At 48.4% G+C, this 18,299-nt stretch overlaps 1 protein-coding gene across 3 annotated transcripts in view; it reads right to left on the bottom strand.

Annotated features, from left to right (window-relative positions):
* The window catches only part of WWC1 (WW and C2 domain containing 1), a 66,813-nt gene extending 50,111 nt beyond the window's left edge, over positions 1-16,702 (bottom strand). The window contains exon 1 of one of the 3 annotated variants that reach the window (XM_054643047.2): positions 16,282-16,702. In XM_054643047.2, the coding sequence (XP_054499022.1) occupies positions 16,282-16,400 (119 nt within the window). In that variant the 5' untranslated portion in view covers positions 16,401-16,702. Of the gene's footprint in view, positions 1-1,603; positions 1,747-2,899; positions 2,919-16,281 lie in introns of those variants that run through there. The other 2 variants (XM_077186631.1, XM_077186630.1) reach the window with 2 other exon arrangements.
* Positions 16,703-18,299: the final 1,597 nt, after the last annotated feature.

Below are 18,299 nucleotides of genomic sequence, written 5' to 3'. Positions count from 1 at the left end.
CCAGCTAATTATACAATCTGTTAAGCATGTATGAGCACACAACAGTGCTTTGAGTCATTAGAGGACGGGATTTATACTTCACTGCACGCATCTTGCTCTTTGTGAGTGCGTGCCTGGATACAGCCAAAAGGAACACAAGTATCTGGAATGTCTGCAGCTCGCAGGCCAGCGCATCTGAATACAAAGCTGAGCCCTGCGAGGCTCAGACTGGCTGCTGTGACCCTCGGTTGCACATATCCCTTCCCCAAAGAGGGCTAAAATCCTCACTCCCTCTTTTATCACTCTGAGCATCTGGCAGCAGGCTGCAGCAGAATGTTGAAGCTATATCCTGAAACTGTTAGGAGGGGTGTTCGGGAGGACACGGCAGCAGGGCAGGTGATGGGTTGTGAGGACAAAGAGCCCAACGTGGGAGCCCAGAGCAGGGCTGTCCCGGGTTCATCCCGGCAGAAGGGGATCGTGGTTCCTATGGCAGCAGCCGCTCCTCCAGGGCAGAGCCCACGCCAGATGGAGAGCCCTGTGCTAGGTGTCTGCCAGACAGAGCATGCTGCAGCACACCAGGGATGTCTGCTCCCTTCAGCCATCACCAGTTCATTCACTGGTGCCTGGTTTTGCTCTGCAGCTCTCTCCCCAGAGCACCCCAGGTCTGCGGCTCTGACCAGGGCTCCCCTCCACGCTGCCAAACCATCCAGGGGCTTTTAATGCAAAAACTGAAAAAAGCAACAGCTGTGTTTTTCATAGATTATATTATTTTTCTGGCAATTCTTGAATTTCTTCTGCTGAGGATTTCAATTCAGGTTCCCAAATCTCTAAATATCTGACATAACATGCTCTAACCACTCCAGGTGGCTTCATGCACGTGGCATGGCTACATCCTATGGACAGCCCTATCCTAAGCAATCACATACCTACAGCTTCTGCTATACTTTCAAAAGGATGTATTTTGGACTGGATTTTCCATTTTTAATTGCCTATTATTTAATGTGAACTCCAAAATAGGATTTTAAGCATTTGGTGCAGAACGCACAGAATATTATTTTGGAGTTTTGCAACAAGTCAAGCCAAACCACCTCCATTTTCACATGTTTTTCTTCCCTGCAAGTTGAAGGAAGCAGCAGAAGGCATGAATCTGTAAGAGTTCCAGCTTTGTCTTGGAAAATACAAGTTGATCAAAATAAGCTCTTAAAGTCTAGTAGAGGCCACACAAACCTGTCACAGTAGAAAATCACTTTTTTTTTTTATTGTGTCATATCAAGTCCCAGCTCCTGCTGATCAGTAACAAGGTATTTTCTTTCTCTCCGTTTTCAGGGGATGTAGTCACGAAAAGAAGATGGTGAGCTACACCTATGCTCTCTTCACAAAAATAAGCTCTCTTTGTAAAGCAGCCTAGCAAACAAGCTACAGGATCTGCAGGTGCTTTAAGGCACAAGACATTTCACTCCTGAGATTTTCTTGTGAAGCCTGGAATACCCCAGGTCACTAGTACCTTCCCCTGAATTTAGAAAGCAAGGTTCTGAAAAACAAGCTACCTCAAAGCCAGTCTTCTCCATGGATAATCCAAATTTTTTATAGATAACACTTAGAAAGACATTCCTGTCCAGCTTACCTCAGTTGTGCTTTCTCTTCTTCCATCCAAATAAAAAAAAGAAAAAGCTGGGTTTGGTTTTTTTTTTTTCCAGACAGTGTAGAGTAGTATTTCTTGCCAAGATCCCTCAGTAACACTTTTTCTCCATCACTATCAGGTTTTGCAGCCTTTATATATGCCAAGGGATAAGAAGCAGCTGAATGAGTCAGTCTCCCTCAGTCTAAATCAGTATTTGTTGCAAGACACTTGAGGTAAAACTAAAGCAGCTGGGGAGGTGAAAGTGTTATCTGAACACCCACTCCTCTGTGGGCACAGAAAAGGAGGAATTCAGGAGTACAGCCTGCACACACCATGTGTGCTGCTCTCCAGGCAAACCACACCAGACACTCTGCAAATCATCAGTTGCTTGATCTGGCCTCAGCTGAAGCTTGTTTATAACTCACTGAAGCTGCTCCAATACAACCATCACTGTTGCTCAAGGCAATTACCTAAAATATCTCAGCTATTCATTTCCATCCTTACGTCAAAGCTGTGTTTAATGGATCTGACACTGTGCCTTACAGTACTGTACACCTGCTATTAAGCAAGCCATCAGGAGAGCTTACAGGTTTGAAATTTGCTGCTTAACTCACTACTACTTCACCACCAGCACCTGAATGAAATGCAATTCCCATGCCAGTATTTTTTTCAGCATTTTCACTGTTACCCTTTTTATTCATTTTTACCCAAATGCTGATCTACAGCACCAATGCAGAATTCACAACATGCATATTAACTTACTCCCACCAGTTCAGCTAAATAAATCATTATCCACAGTTCAGCTCAACTGCAAAGATCAAGATGAAATTCTCTGAGGAACAAAGTACTCCTGCTGCCCTTGTCTAGTAACTTTAATCTGATCTACAGACTGATCCAGAGAGACAACTTGCTATCAAGTTCCAAAATCAGTGATGAATCTGCAGAACTATTAAAAACACAGTCCTTTGGGCAGAGGTGTTTGAACACTCCTGCTTTCCACTAATAATGCCCTTTGTTCAATGTCCTTCTAATAATTGCCAAATCAATGGCATAAACAGACGCTTCTACTGCTCCAAAGCAGTGAAGACAAAGGGTGGTGATGCTACAGAAACTGCAGTGGTCAGGATGAATGAAAATATGACACTGAAATTCCAGCAGCACTAGAGAAAATATTGAGTGTTTTTCTAGACTCCCAAGCAACCACACAAGGTGAGCAAGGCCAGCAAGCAGGTGAAATGGTGTTTCATGCAGTTGTGCATGCAGAAGGTACAGGGAGGACATGCAGGAAGCAGCACATACCTTTCCAGGTGTCACCTTGTCGCAGCAGATGGAATTACAGCCCGCAGCGCAGCGCTGAGGAAGCATCCATCTGATATTTAAGCTGTCTGCTTTGAAAGACAAACTACAAGTGACACAGCTGCCTGGCTGAACCCACACTCACCACCCGTGGTGCCAGGCAAGCACAGCACAACTGCACTGACAGCAGCTCAGGAGTGAGCTGTGACTTCCAGGGGAACCATGCTTGGCAGGAAGGTCACTCCCACCTCAACCTGTCACTGCTGCCAGACAGTCCTTGGGCTGTTCCAACTTACTGCAGCAGCAGAAACTGTGCCCCAAAAGAGAGGGAGCAGTTTTCTGCATGCCAGCAAAATCAGTGAGGAGTCAGATGGGCACCTGAGCCAAAGGAATGGTCACCTCCCACAGCAGGATGGCTCAGTGGCTCCTCAGCCTGCTCCAGCCCTGCCACTGGGGCTTCTGCTCAGGCCCACAGCCAGAAACAACCCCCAGGGCAAAGATTTTTTACTTCTTCCACCAGCAAAATTGCAAGTGGTTACAATACTGTAAGCAATGGTTCATTGCACCCTTCTGAGATCGATCCAGAGGCAACCTAAAACAGGGGGGAAATCAAATTCACCTCCCATCCAGCCTCTACCTGTATAGCACTCCTTTAAAACATGGGATTTGTTAATAACTTTACCTCTTCTAGCTTTCCTCATCAACATATAATAAAAAATAATGGCATAAAACCAGCTCATACATCTGGTCTAAGTAATCAGAAACACCACAGCTCACACACCAGCTATTCCCCTGTGTGCATCTGAACTGCTTGATGGGTGAAGTGCCCACCCTATAAAGCCAAGAAGTCACCAAGTCAGGACTCAGCTTAAGGAGAACTGGGTTTGTTTAGCTCAGTTTTGTGCCTCTTAGAGAACTACACCAATTCATATTCTTCAAGGACTCAGTGCTGTATCTTCACACCCCTGTGTGACCAGCCACCAGCTTGGACACGCTGCAGCTCTGACATGGCAGATGATACAAATTCTCAGTGCTCATTGTAAAAGCAGCAGCTTTTCACAGTTACCTGGAAACATTCTTTCAAATCAGCTGAAGCACAGCTTTGTACAGCAGAGCCCCCAGGCACGGGAGGGACAGTGCCACAGTGCCTCTGCCACATGCCCCCTGATCACAGCACAAGACAGCAGCAGGGGATCCAGGGCTCTTCTCTGATGCCCAAGGAGCAGAACCTGCCTGTGACTGGATGAGAAAAACAAGTAAACAGGACTAAAAGGGCAATTTGCTACACCTGTGCCAGCCAGAAAAATGCATTTATAGTCCTTAGTGAGTTGAGTGCACTGCTCTGTCTTCTTGTTCAGCTCAATCAAAGCATCCCACAGGTGAGCTGTTACAGAACAGGAGCAGGAAAACTAAATCAGACAACACAACTTTCAAAGAGGGACTAACCTCAGTGGTGAAGAAAGAACACGAGAACTCTGCTGGCTTCTCCCATCCAGCATCAATGAACTTTATATTCTCCCAACACAAAACTATGCAAAAAGGATAAAAAGCTCATAAAGCTACAAAAAGGAGCAATTCCAAGATGAGCAATCAGGAACACCAGGATAGCACAGTAAGAAACACTTTATGGTGTCCAGATACAAGGATAAACCACAGCCTTCCCAAAGGGCACACAGGGAATTGACCTAGATGGAAGTGACCAGATGCAGTTTTAGGAAGTGAGAAGAAGAGGAGCTCTGGTTCATTAGTGATTGCCCATAGCAATACATAAACACCAAGAACAACAGAAGCCCAGTGCCACGGGGCCACCACTCCACTGCACAAGCAGAGCAGCTGGTGGCTGTGGAGGGGACACTGTGTGCTGGCTGCCACTTCCAGCTGTGACAGGATCGCGAGGAAGGGGAGAACAGGCACCGAATCGCACCACAAGTCCCAACCCCACCTTACCACAGATGCTGGAGGCACAGGCCGAGCTGTTTTCTCAGCAGGATGCCTGGCAGTTGCTGTCCCATTTCCCAGTACCATTCAGTGTGATGACTGACAGGCAGGATAAACCAGTTGCATCACCACACCCTGCCCAGGAACGCAGCACTGTCACTGAGCACTCACCTCCTGCATGCAACACCACCAGCAGCAGGAAACAGTTACTCCACAGCAGCGTTATGCCCTGCTCATGGTGTTAGAAAGGATGCACTTCACCTACAGTACTTAAAGACTTTTGAAAACCTAAAGCATTGGCAATAGTGCATTCATCTCCATCTCCTAGTGAAGAGCTGAGGCTACATTCTTTAAAGGCAATTCACTTCCACTTGCACAAAGCTACTTTTTTAAGACAGCTGCACTCCAAGCTGTTACTAGTTTGACTCTGTGCTTACCTGTGGGATATGACATTAAAATCAGTTGAGAAAAACATCCTAACAAGTTCCTATGCCTATTTGCTTTTCTTAGCATGACAGGTTTTACAATATGTCTTGCAATTCTCTGCTTCATGCTTTGTTCAAAACTTCCTGATTATACTAATAAAATAATGCCCAAAGCACACCAAAAATCTTTTAATAGAGTCAAAATTAAAGTATCGGATCTATTACACCACCCAGCCTTTCCCCTCCACTGGAGCAGCATTAGAGCCTTTGGACATCTCATTTCAACAAGAAGGTTATTTAGTTCTTGAGTTTGGAGTAAAGTATTTAATCACCAAAGGATTTGCAAATTACACATGAATATGCATGTAGCACTTCTCACCATGACATAAATCCTATTGTATATTTATGAATGGATTGCTTTGCCTCCAGCTTCTACATGTATATAAACACAGGTTTTAATCTTCAATTCCTTCCTCCCTCCCTCCTTTTTAAGAAGTTGCTTAAACAAATTTGCATTTTTGGAATCTATTACCTACAGCGTATTTCTTGCCTTTTTTTTTTTTAACTCCACAAACCTTCTTCTCCCATCAGGCAAAGTGCTTACTTATAAAAGGCTTTAAAGACCCTGTAAGCATGGCCATAAGGGAAATAAACAGCAGTGTTATATGGCTTGGGAGAGGAAAAGTTGAAGCAACAATCACTGGAAAAAGGAGTGCACCAGAGCTGGGAACACAGAAGTACAAAATGACAGGTCAATAGCTTGCCCTTGACTGCATAGCCACTAGCTAGGGGGGAGTAAACCCTCCATAAATATTGAGAATGCAACATAAATAATAAAATTGTTGTTGTGAAATCCCTAATTCATACTGACATAACCTCATTATTCCCCACACCTTTGAACAGGCATCTAGGCTGGTCACAAAGCAGCTGGACCAAAGCAGCATTCCAGCCTGTCTTCAAAAAAGACAGGTAAGAGGCAGTACTGTCATTCAGAGTTGTTAAAATTATTCAACTTTGGTTATTTCACTACAATTCTGCTCAGTATTAAATCTGACTGCAAAGGAACACTTACAATGTGCCACACTCCATCAGAAGTGAGTGCCACAAGCAGATTTCCAAGCTGAAGGTTTACAGGTGTGAATACCCCTTGGGCTGCTCTCATTCTTGTTACTACACACAGCAGAACCCCAGCACCAGGAGCTGACTGCACCAAGGGCCACCTTCTCTCAAGGACCAGGTGCCACCTGGCTCTGGTCAGAAGCCCAGAGCAGCCTCCAGACCCACCTTGCTGCCTGGGGCTGTGGCAGCAGCCACAGAGACACCATGGGACAGGGTCTGACACAAGAACAAATCCTCCCAGGTCTAAATCTGGCTGTGAACTGCAGCACGCTCAGCAGCACTCAGGTGTCCTCCACCCATCCAGAGATCTTTTCCTGACAGGAAGGAAACCACAGCACCTGAGGCAAACCCCAGTGACTGCACTGGAAGGGACCCCAGCCCAGCCAAGCTACTGAAGATGCAACACAATTTGTCCAAAACTTCAGGAGCCTGCATCTGGGAAACAGATAGAAAACAAACCCGGAAACACTCTGGGATATTAGCTACACACTACTGGACAAATAGAGAATAAAGATGAGAAAATTCAACACAGAACATTTGCTTTAGGGATAAGAGTGGCATTTACAAAAGATGTGTGAAAACAAGCCTGAGTGGAAGACTATGTGTGACCAGCTCAGTTGCAAATCTTTGCAAACTAAGATTTTTATCCATGCAACCCTTTTGCAAATGACCACGCCAGGCTCCTGCCATGCACCTCTCCCCTTCCTTCCCTACAATCTTCTCCTGAAAAGAAATCTTAAAAAGGAAGTGAGGAGTACTGCCCAAGGAATACAAGAGAAGCAAATGAGATGCGCTTTAAGAAAGTATTCACATGCAGGTTATGCTTTCATTAGCATCAGGCTGATGATGGCAGATACATTCCAAACTGAATTATCAGTAAACTAGTTGTATGAGAAACTCACCATGGCTGCCACACAGCACTCAATGAATAATTAACTGATGGATGACAATATATCTACCTTTACTCAGAATTATAGACTAACTCACCTGAGTTTTCACATCCAAATTTAAAAAGCAAAACATGGAAAAGTTAAGAAGTCTAAGACATCTTACAAAGCTTTAGTGCCACAGAAAACCATGGGACATGGCAGAAGCCATGACATTTCCCCTCCCTCCACATACAGATTAAAATAAGACAGAATAACACTCACTGATCTCTTTGCCAGACAAATCTGTCGATGTCTAGAATACTGGAAAACTTTTTGAGAACTGTTAAACAGCCTTCGATGTATGTGTCCATACAGGAATTCAGCAGTCCCATCAAGGCAATAACTTGTGGTAACTCTGATAATTAAACCTTGTGGTGTGACATAAGAAAAGACAAATATCAAACCTGGCTTACTGCCTTGCTGGCTGACAAGCTGTTTAGGTTAGCTGGATGTGGAGACGACTTCAAGGAATTTCAGCAAAATCTCAACAAGTGGGTCAACTGACAGCTGAGGTGGAGAGACCAGATGTTGAGAAATGTTGAATAATACACTGAATGGGGGAGTTTAACCTCCTTATTCCCTGCAGGGTTAACACACCACTAATCAAGCACACCTGAGCATCACCACATCCACATCCCAACAAAAAAGCCTGTTCAAAGTAATTATTTAATTTCAAGTTGAACTATGCCAAAAACTCTGCAATACCAAATGTTATTCATGCTAAGAATATTTATTAAAAAAAAAATCAATATGAAAAGATCACCTGGAATTAGATACAGTACAGGTCATCAGAATTTACATAGGTCTTACTATTTTTTTCTAAAAATACCCAGCACCACCCAAGAGAGGCCATCAGCCTGAGATACCTCACAGGAAACAAGCTGGATAATTCAAAGAGCTGCATCACACATGACAGCCAAATACTTTCCATTATCATCCCCACCCAAATCCCCTTTGAGATAATTTGCATAAGCAGCTCAAATATATACTCAATGTTTCAAAGAGTCCAACAATGGTGCCCGTGTCCAGGATGAGGATGTCAGGAGATGACTCCTCCTCTTCACTCAGGCGCTGTGGTGTGAGAGGTTTCTGCTGCCGAGCCATGGTGCCCATCGGCCTGAGCCCCTCAAAGGTGTCCCATGGGATTTATGCACCTGGTGGCCCAGAGGCTGCATGGCCAAGGGGACAGCCTGTGCAGTGTGCCACCAGCATGTCTTCCAGTGGCTGCTTCTAGAGGCTCAGCTGGCTCGTGGCATCCAAAGCTGTGCTTAGCACAAGCAAAATTAACCACTAAATTATCCACAGTATGGTTTCACACAGCACTTCTGGGGTTACCTACATTTTCCTGTGCTGCCTGAAGGGTCCAGAAGGTTATTTTACCCACTGCTGTTCCTCTGCAGGCCATCCTCCCTGTGGGGCAGGGCTGTGAAGGATGAAATAGCAGAGAGCCCTCTGCTTGGCAGGGGCCTGCCCTTGTTCTCAGTACAAGGCTATTAAGGCAGTTGAAAGTCACATATGAGAAATCTGCAAGCTGCTGCAGGGTCGTTTAAGCAATAGCTTCACTTACACTTTGGTTCAAAGTAGCTGTGTGACCACCTTACATCTCAACTCTGCACAGAGCAGATATGAATGGCTGCCTCTTGAAAGCAATACTGTTTATTGCGTGCTTTAAATCAATAAAGCTTCCCTCCACAGAGTACATTCTTCTAAAATAGTAATGAGGCATTTGAGGAGAACCAAACAGTTTCACTAAACAATACCATTAGTCCTGAAACGTCAGTTTGACATCTCAGCCAGACAGCACTTTGTCAGAACTAATTAATCCCTACAGCACCTCCATGAGATTGAGAAAGCAATTCATCTGTTTTTTAAATGTGTTGGGTACTTATGCTGCAGAACATCGTGGCTGGGGTGGAAGCCGTAAGTAGCAGCACAAACTGAGAACAAACCAAGCCAGGAGAACCCTTCCAAGAGCATGAAAAAAACAGAGAACACTGACAGCTGTAGGATTTGGCTCCTTTGCATCTTCCTGTTACACACCAAACCTCCTGTGACTATCTGGAGAGTCTTCCAGATGCCACTTCACTGAATGAGTGGCAGTGAAAAGCAGTTATTTTTCTGCAGGGAGCAGTTTTGCCCACTGTTTGTTCAGCCAATTATCTATGCATGTAACTTTAAAGGGAGGAGGGAACAGTAACCTTAGGCTCTGTGAACAAGAACTGAGCTTAAACTGCTCAAATAAAGCCAAGTCCTCATTACCACAAGCAAAGCAAGTAACCTTACTAAACAGGTCTCACAAATGGCAAGCAGCCAGCATGAAAAGTATTTCTCTCCAAGGAAGTGGTGAATCTGCATAGCTCTCCTACAGGTGCATGCAGTAGCACTAGTCTACATAACTCCAGCTGACTCTGCCAAGCTGCTGCCACCCCTCTCTATTGATTAATTATTCCAGCTAACACTTGCCCTGCTGGTGCAGCACTCAAGGCCACCAGTTCAGCCAGCCCTGGCACAGGGAGACCAGCAAGGCTTTCCCAGCCAGCTGTATGGTCTCTCTCTGTCTCTGAGAAAGGTTTGAAGGTGTCCCACAGGACACAAGTGAGAGCCAAGGCCAGCCCAGGACACGTCCCTGCTGTCCCAGGTGAGCTCAGCCATGCCCGTGCTGCAGGAACGCTGCTGGCAGTGCTGAGCACAGAGCAGGGACAGCCTTGGCAGCCTGCAGCCACCTCCAGGAGCACACAGCAGCCATCATTTCCTAACAGACTCCTCCAGCAACTGAGACTACAGCCAGTCCCAAAAGGTGGAGTCAGTGACAGGACCCCCCTGAGCCACCTAGCAAACATCACTTCTTTACATACAAGTGGTTTCATTAAACTCCTTTGGACAAATCTTCTCATGCCTTCCAATAAATTTTCTGGCACAGTCTAGAGAAATTTAAATCAGATTCAGACATGGAAAATTTTGCTGCAAACTCATCTTCCCCTAACTGTGCTAGCTATGAAACTGCCCTTTCTCCTAAAGAACATCTTTAGGAGATGCTCTGCCTCATTGCTGGTTTCACATGGGCTCTGACAAGTGAATCCATTCTTCCTGTAAAACTCAATCAGAAATCATGGGGCAGAGCTAAGCACCTGGGAACAGCTCCTCAGCTGGGCTGGCAGAGAGCCTGGCCAGGTCAGGTGCCTGGGGACAGTTTCACAAGTGCACCCTCAGCAGCATTCCTGGGTTGCCACCAGAGCCAGCCCCACGCCCAGTCCTCCCAGCTCAGCCCCAGCTCTGCACAAGCATACACAGCCTGGATCAACTGTTTCTGTAAATGAACCCAGATAGCAAAAGGACATTTTTCAGCCAGACCAGCTTCCAGACCTCACTCCCTGCACTGATCCAGAATTTTACCCTGGCAGAAACAGCAGCTTAAGGTGCCCCAAAAAACAACAGCACCAAGCAGATGCCCCAGATGCCCAACACTGCAGCCACCTCTCCTGTCATACCCACATTTACTAGCCAATCTCCTGCCATTCCACTGGATGGAGATCAAGATAACTGCGCTGATATGAAAATATATGACCTACATAGGGATGGAATTGTTGATTCTGCTGCCAAATAAGTTTCCAGTCAGTGGCAACTTCTAACTTCACACGCTGTCAGTTTTTGAGGCAAAATTAAAGGAGTGAACTTGTGAGCAAGATGACCTTGCCAGAGCAGAAGATGAAGCTCAGCCTACATATTTCTAAACAATGTGATGTACGGAGATTTCTTCAAAAGCATTCCTGATCCTTTAAGACTCAGAATTCCCCAAGATTCATTAAAAAGCTGCTGAGCTGAACAAAGCCTCACATTTCTTTTTTTTTTTTCATGTTCCATAGGGAAGCAAGATAAAATAATGCTTTTTGTCATTCTAATGTCACTGCAAACATCCTCTGTCTCCACACACGTGTGCATAGCACACCTTTAGCAGCAATGCCCTTGTTAAAAGCAGCACGCCTGCTGTTTTCAGTTCCCTCCCCAGTGTGAGGTGAGCTTACACTACTCAGGATGCACTCTGGCTCTGAAGGCAGCCCCTGCAGTCTCCAAAACATCCAGGCTTGTCTGGGGAGTGCAGGGAGGGGAAAAAAATCAACCCCAAACCCCCCCCCAAAATAAAAAAGTCTGATCTTTTATAAATGAAGCAGTGTGATGGATTTCAGCTCCAACCCACTTTTCCAATCTACAGGTGCATTCTGAGCTAACTCATCTTGCAAGGACAGGAGTGATATTAATAAATTAAAATAGCTTCAAGTGTCACAATAATCTTACTTGCTATCCTTGTCTCCTTATATATTAGCACTCACTTAAACCAATCATTATGGCAAAAAGTGAGAACAGCACAAATCCTACACGTTAGGACACCTGTTCTGAGAGGTGGCATTTGGATGACTTTGAAGACTGCATTTTTGGCACTCCCCTCTGCACTCGTGGAAAATGGTCATCAGCAGTTTCTATGGGCACACACTAAGCTCCTGTTCCTTACAAAGCTGTCAGCTATTTTGGGGAATGCAAACAGGAGAAAGCAGCAGATTCACATATATATGACAGGGTGCTTAGCTAGATATCAGCAAACAAAGGCAACAAGAGACATCAAACTAGCAAGCCTTCAGCTGCATGACCTATGCCACTGGCACTGATCAAAGAGCATTTCTCTCCCCTGGTTCTTCTATTTTGGACAATTTTCCTCTCATCTCCTTATGCTTACTGATTTTCATCTACAGAAGAGCACAAAGTCTTTTCTGCTGCCTTTCATTGCCCTCCCTTCTTCCAGCCCTTTTATTTTGAAGGATTCTCACACTTAAGTTAGCTATAGTAGCTTTATTCCAGTCATTAAAGTTATTCCACATTTAAGCAAGTAATCCAAGGAGGAGACAGTTACATACGAATTTTCAGCACAATGCTCACATTTCTAAATCTTTAATAAAGGCAGTTTGTAGACCAAGTGTGCAGAGCAGGCTGGGGATGAAAAGCTTAAAGATCAGAATAATGCAGAGGAGACAATACTCTGCAGCACTTCTCATAAAGCCTAGAAAGGCATGGCTAGATGATGGTGCTCTCCATATTATATGCCTGGCTTTTCTGCTCTGAAATCCTCAGGCTCAGCAAAGCTGAATCTTCCTGAGTAAACAGGTAGCCCTAACATTAAAAATAGTCAAGATCTTACACGTGACACCACATGCACTGGCCCTCAACCTTGGCAAATCTCTCTACCAAAGCTCTGTTCTGGAGGTTCATACCGGAAAAACCTCCGTGTGGAGTAGGAAGGGAATTTAGGTAGCAAATGCAGAATCTGGGCTTTTATTTAATGAACATCTCCCAGCCCCACACAGCAACAAGAGCCTTCAGAAAATGAAGGGCCATCAACTAAGGCACTGCTGCCTCCCAAAATATCTGATGCTGTTTAGTAATTTCACCAAATTTAAGCAACAATTGCTCCTATTTCAATAGCTTTTATTCTCAACAGGAGTCCAGTGATAGAAGTGAATTGAGAAGTTCAGACAGCTCCATCTAAAATAACCCAGAAAAACCTGCTTACACCACCAGGCCAGTAGGAGAGGACAACAAATATTGAAGAGTGGGATGGATTATCAGGCATGGCCAAAATTTCAGTGCATCCTGAAGCTTCTGTGCTGAAAGGCAAGGAGAAGTTAAAAAATTTATCCTCTTGCAAGACAGTCTGAAGGAGGGTGTAAAGAGCCCAAGGACAGCACAGCACTGGAACAGAGACTCCCATCTCAATCCTCACTACTGAGGAAAGCTGAAATGTCACTCAGGGCACTCTGTGGCTCAAGTGCTGCTCATGCTGATGCCTAAGAACAGGCAGCAGCTGGTGCTGAACTTTTGAGACACCACTGCTATTTTCTGGTTTGGCCACCAGCACAGCAGCTTCCAAAGCAGATGCACCCTCTGTGTTAAGAAAGCAGCTGAGACAGCTCTCTGGCATGCTTTACCAACTTGTACTCCACCATGCTTTACCAACTGGTATGTACTGGTGCAGACCTGAAAGGTTGTGCTTAGGTTTGAAACCATGAATGATAAATTTTCTCCCCCAGGTCAATAAGGTTTGATCTCCTGTCACACTGTATTCAATTCCTGAATTATTTCATTTCCAACAGATCTACCAAAAAAGGCAGCTATGTGAGCTTTCTCTTACAAAAGGGAAAACACAGCAGGGTTTTGGTTTTCCCCCCATTTGTTCAGAAGAATTGCCTTAGAGCTTTTTAACCTGAAATTCCTGTAACACAAAGTACCTTGATTCCTTTCTGTTACATCACACCACAGGGACAGCAACAGTTAAATCACAAAATTCTTCAGATTATCCAACCTTAGATGATTTCCCAAAATGTTCCAACATCCACAGATTTCTCAGGACTACCCTGAGTCTTAAAAGGTGCAAGGTACAAGTGCTCTGCTATGCAGCTGCTCCAGCCAGGGCTGCAGGCACCTGAGCATCACTGGGGTCAGCTCTAGAGGACAGTGAGGTGCCACCAGGTGCCAGGGATCTCCTCCTGGCAAAGTCCACCAGCCCATCAGCTGAACTGGAGCCATGTGTTAAACAAGAACTGGAAAAGCACCAGCCCAGCTTCTGATTTGACAGCCCAGGCCCAGCTGAGGTGCCACCTTTCACCCATCCTGCTGCAGAGCCCGTGTGCCCACAGCCAGGGCTGCTTCCCTGGCAGCATGCTAAACCAACCTCAGCAGGACTGCAAACCTGCTGTCACTGAACAGTGGGATGGCCCATGCCCTGCAGCTAGATGGTATCCCTGCTCACGTTTACTTCCACTAAATTAAGCTAGAATTAAAGGTTTAGGGAAGGTTTAAAAACCTGTGTTCTATCTTTCACTACCAGTTGCTACTCGCTGATCAGGTTTACAAAGGTCCCCACTGACAATGGGTTCAGAGTGAGCCCTAACACACACTTCTTCCTCCACATTCCTCAAACTTGCATTTCCACAGCCATGTTACCCACTGTCTGTTGCTTTTTGCTGGGTTACAGACAGAATGTGTAAGCACAGCACACAGAGCACTGTAGCAAATTCACAAACCCACGTCTCAGCTGCAGCAATTTTAAATATGACTTGTAAAAGGCTAACCTTTCAATCATTTAAACTTTATTTTAAAGTGATAAAGTTCAATGCTCAGTGTGTAAATCCAAGTTCACTCCCCTGCAGGGAACAGGCATCTTATGACCTGAGCTGATGAGAAATCCCCCATCAACTGGGTTTCACAGGCAGTGGTAATCACTTGGGAGAAAAACTTCGTTCCTGTATGGCAGATGAAAATTTCAGCTCATACAAGCTCACAGATGATGGGTAAGTGTTGTGCCACATAGTAGTTCTACTGTGGACCAGCAGACTGTTCAAAACCTTGTGGATTTTCACAAGGTTTCACAAGGGGCAGTTTCCTTGGTAGCACTACTGGAAGATGACTCAGACACAAAGCTTGTCAGGGCCACGTGTATTCAGGTGTATTTCTATGTGCACAACAAGTGTCATGCGATAAGAGTTATCAGAATGTGTTTGATTATTCTCCTCTAGCAGTGGTGAGCAGGTAATGATTCTGTGACAGCTCAGTACACACGGCTAAATAAGGCACCCATTTAGTCATTTCTGTCATTCTCGAATCACTAGCCAAGGACACACAGGAATTTTTATAAGCCTGCATTAGGCCTATTAGATTTCTCACTCATCTTCATCCTCTGAACAGAATAAGGATGCCAGGAAAGCATTTCTAATTTAAGCTTCCATCGACTTTTATGAAGGTTAAAGAAACACCTTGGAACAACTCTGTTACTGGCCCTTCTCAACCACATTCCTAAAACTGAACCCCAAGACGAATTCCAAGGCTCTGGCTGGCAGCAGGTTACATTTGTGTACAGTACACACAAGGATTATTCCTGGAATGCAGAACACTCCTTGAAATCTTGTAAAACTGGACAATCATTCACTTCCATGTGTAAGAAAAAACCCATCTAAGTAAACGGAGCGAAGGCAAAGTCCTGACATCCCACCAAGAATGGGAGCCCCTTGAATTGATGGCTGGAGCAAGGGGAAGAAAGGAACACAGGTTCAGAAATTGCCCTTTCTGCCCCACAACAAGGAAAACGCTCACTGTCAGACGGGGAAGTGTGTGAAACTGATCAACAACAAACTGCACAGTTCAGGTTGCTGGAATTTCCAACTGGGAAATCCACTAGGATGGATTTTTGAGCTCCTGTTTCTGGGAACTTCAGCTAACAAGGCATTAAACGAGAAAGTTAAAAACTTCTAATGTCAGTGGTGATCCAGTAGCTGAGCTTGCTGCACGTCCAAGCTCCCGTGCTCTGGCTCACCATGATTGCCTCAAGCATGGAACTACAACAAGCTAGGACAGAGTGTTGCTTGGAAATGACCCCGGTATTGAGCAGCACCCGGTTTTCTGTTTATCTTACTTTTCTAAGTGAGCGCTGCAGGAAAAGAACAACTCAGAGCAAGCAGGAGCAAAGGGATACCGCAGGGAAGAAGGCGGCAAAGAGGGGCGATCAGAGACACACCCTGAAGTCCGTGACCTCCGCGATGGCGAAGCTCGCTAAGGCCACGTAGCTGCCCGCAGAGGTGGGCCACGATGCAGGACAGGGCCCTGCGAGCCCAGCCTGTCCCTCCGCACCGCACCGAGCCACCGCGGCTCCCCCCGCAAGGGCCGCATGGCTGCGCCGATCGCGGCGTGCGCTGCGGCTCCGCAGCACGGCCGGGGCCGGCCAAGGGGAGCCCCGAACGGCGGCAACACAACTCGCTGAGCCCCCTCCATCCCTCCGCTCCCAGACGCCACTGCCCGGCCAGGGCCGCAGGTAGCGCCACCGCCGTCCCGCCCTGCCCTCCGTGCCGCGGAGCCCGAGCGGAGCCGGGGGACGGCAGCAGGACCGGCCGGGCTCTGCCCGCACACCGCGGGCTCCCCGCCCGCCACCGCCCACCTGTCGCGGGGGTCGACCCAGCTGGTGGTGCGGCTGCCGTGGTCGATGTAATACACCTTCCCGTCGTAGTCCCGCGCCTCCTCCCAGCCCTCGGGCAGCGGCAGCTCCTTCCGCGGCATGGTCCGCACCGCCGGCCGCGCCGCCCCATGCACCGCCGCGCTGCGCTCCGGGGGCCGCGCCGGGGCTCCCCTCCCGCGGGCGGCGCGCAGCGGTGCGGGGGCCGCGCCGGCCCAGCCGCGCAGGGAGGCGCCGCCGCCGGGCAGCCTCACATGCCGGCCCCGCGGCGGGGGCGGCGCGGAGCGGTGCAGGGGGAGGGCGGCGGCGGCGAGCCCGCGGTCAGCGCTGGGCGCGGAGCCCCGGCCGCTCCACCCGCTCACGCCTCCATTTCCTGCTCCGCCAGCGGCCGCCCCGAGAGTCCCGCGGCGGCACCGCCCCCGCCCCGGCACCGCCCCCGGGCACACCCACCGCGTGTCACCACCTACGGCCACGCCCCCGGGGACACCCACGGCCACGCCCCCAGGGGACACCCACGGCCGCGCCCCCCGGGGACACCCACGGCCGCGCTCTGGCCCCGGGCCCCCCGAGCTGCGCGCCCCCGCGCTGCGCGCCCCCGAGCGCCCCGTGGCGGCGGGGCCGGGACGGTGCCAGCCTTGGGGCCCGGGACGGTGCCAGCCTTGGGGTTCGGGACGGTGCCAGCCTTGGGGCCCGGGACGGTGCCAGCCTTGGTGCCCGGGACGGTGCCAGCCTCGGGGCTCGGGACGGTGCCAGCCTTGGGGCTCGGGGGCCCCGCAGGGCCAGAGCACCGGGCCGGGGCCGGGGACAGCCGCCAGAAGCGCTGCAACGCCGAGGGCACAGCGCGGGTGGCGGGGAGCGGGTCGGGCTGCTCGGTGCCCTGGAGGACACGGCCGGTGCCGGTGCTGGCAGCGCACGGACCGGCAGCAGCAGGAGGTGGCCCTGCCCCGGTGCGCTGCCCTCGGGTGGCCCGGCCCAGCCGCGGTTGGCGCCCCGCAGGAGGTGGCGGGGAGCCAGGAGCCATCGGAGCGGCCCAGGGAGTGACAGGGGTGACTTTCTGTGGGTTCCAGAGGGAACGCTGGTGGCAGCTGGAACCTGGATACACTCGGACCATGGAGAAGCCGGGTTGTCAAAGTAGTTGGGGTGGCACAGACAGCCCCGGTAGAGCCGCACCCGCAGGGAGGGTGATGGTGCCCACCCCACGGGCACCGACCCTTCCTGGGCAGCCGCTGCCAGTGCCCTGCAGCATGGAGCCAGCTGTGAGGACGTGCCCAACACAGCCTGCTCTCCCCACATTTCAGTCATTTCGGCTTGAACAGCCAGCCCATGACAAAATGTCACAGTAAGAGTTCATGCAGTGACACGCGACGGGGCCGTGAGCCGAGGCGGGTGACCCCAGGGTGACAGCAGGTGCCCAGCGTGGCGTGAGGGCAGCTCTGTGAGAGGTGGCACTTTCCCGGCTGAGCACCAGCCAGCGCCGGGCTCCTGCTGCCGAGGGCGGGGGAAAGCGAGAGTTGTGTAGAGCTGCAGCTATTGAAACAGCAGAATGGAGCAGGGATCCCTGCCAAGCACAGGGGAGCAAAAGGAAACTGGAGGATGGGAAGAGGGGAGCCTCGAAGGGCTGAAGAAAAGTAAAAGTGCAAAAGACAATTAGAAATAACGTCTCACTTTTTGTGCCATCCCACTTTTGTGGGATTTTTTCTACCAGGCTTTCTGACAGCCTGTTGGGAGTCAGAGCTGCTAATTCTCTGGAGGCCGAAACAGACTGTGGTAGCAGTTGGCTGATGAAGTGGTTGAGCAGGGAAGAAAATGAAGACAAGGAAAACTGAAAGTGAGGCATTTGGAAAATAGCCTGGTTTAACCCCATTTTATCTGAAGCCAGACTTTGTGTGGGCCACTAAATAAGTTGCCTTTATGAACAGCGCTATCCACAAGGCTTTTAAATTAATAAAAAGTGAAAACTAAATGAATAAACACTGTTTCTGTCCACAACTCTAAGTGGGACT

This window comes from Agelaius phoeniceus, chromosome 15, assembly GCF_051311805.1.
Source record: "Agelaius phoeniceus isolate bAgePho1 chromosome 15, bAgePho1.hap1, whole genome shotgun sequence".
Lineage (NCBI taxonomy): Eukaryota > Metazoa > Chordata > Aves > Passeriformes > Icteridae > Agelaius > Agelaius phoeniceus.
Note: the sequence above shows the minus strand (reverse complement) of the source record. Positions and strands in the feature narration are given on the sequence as shown.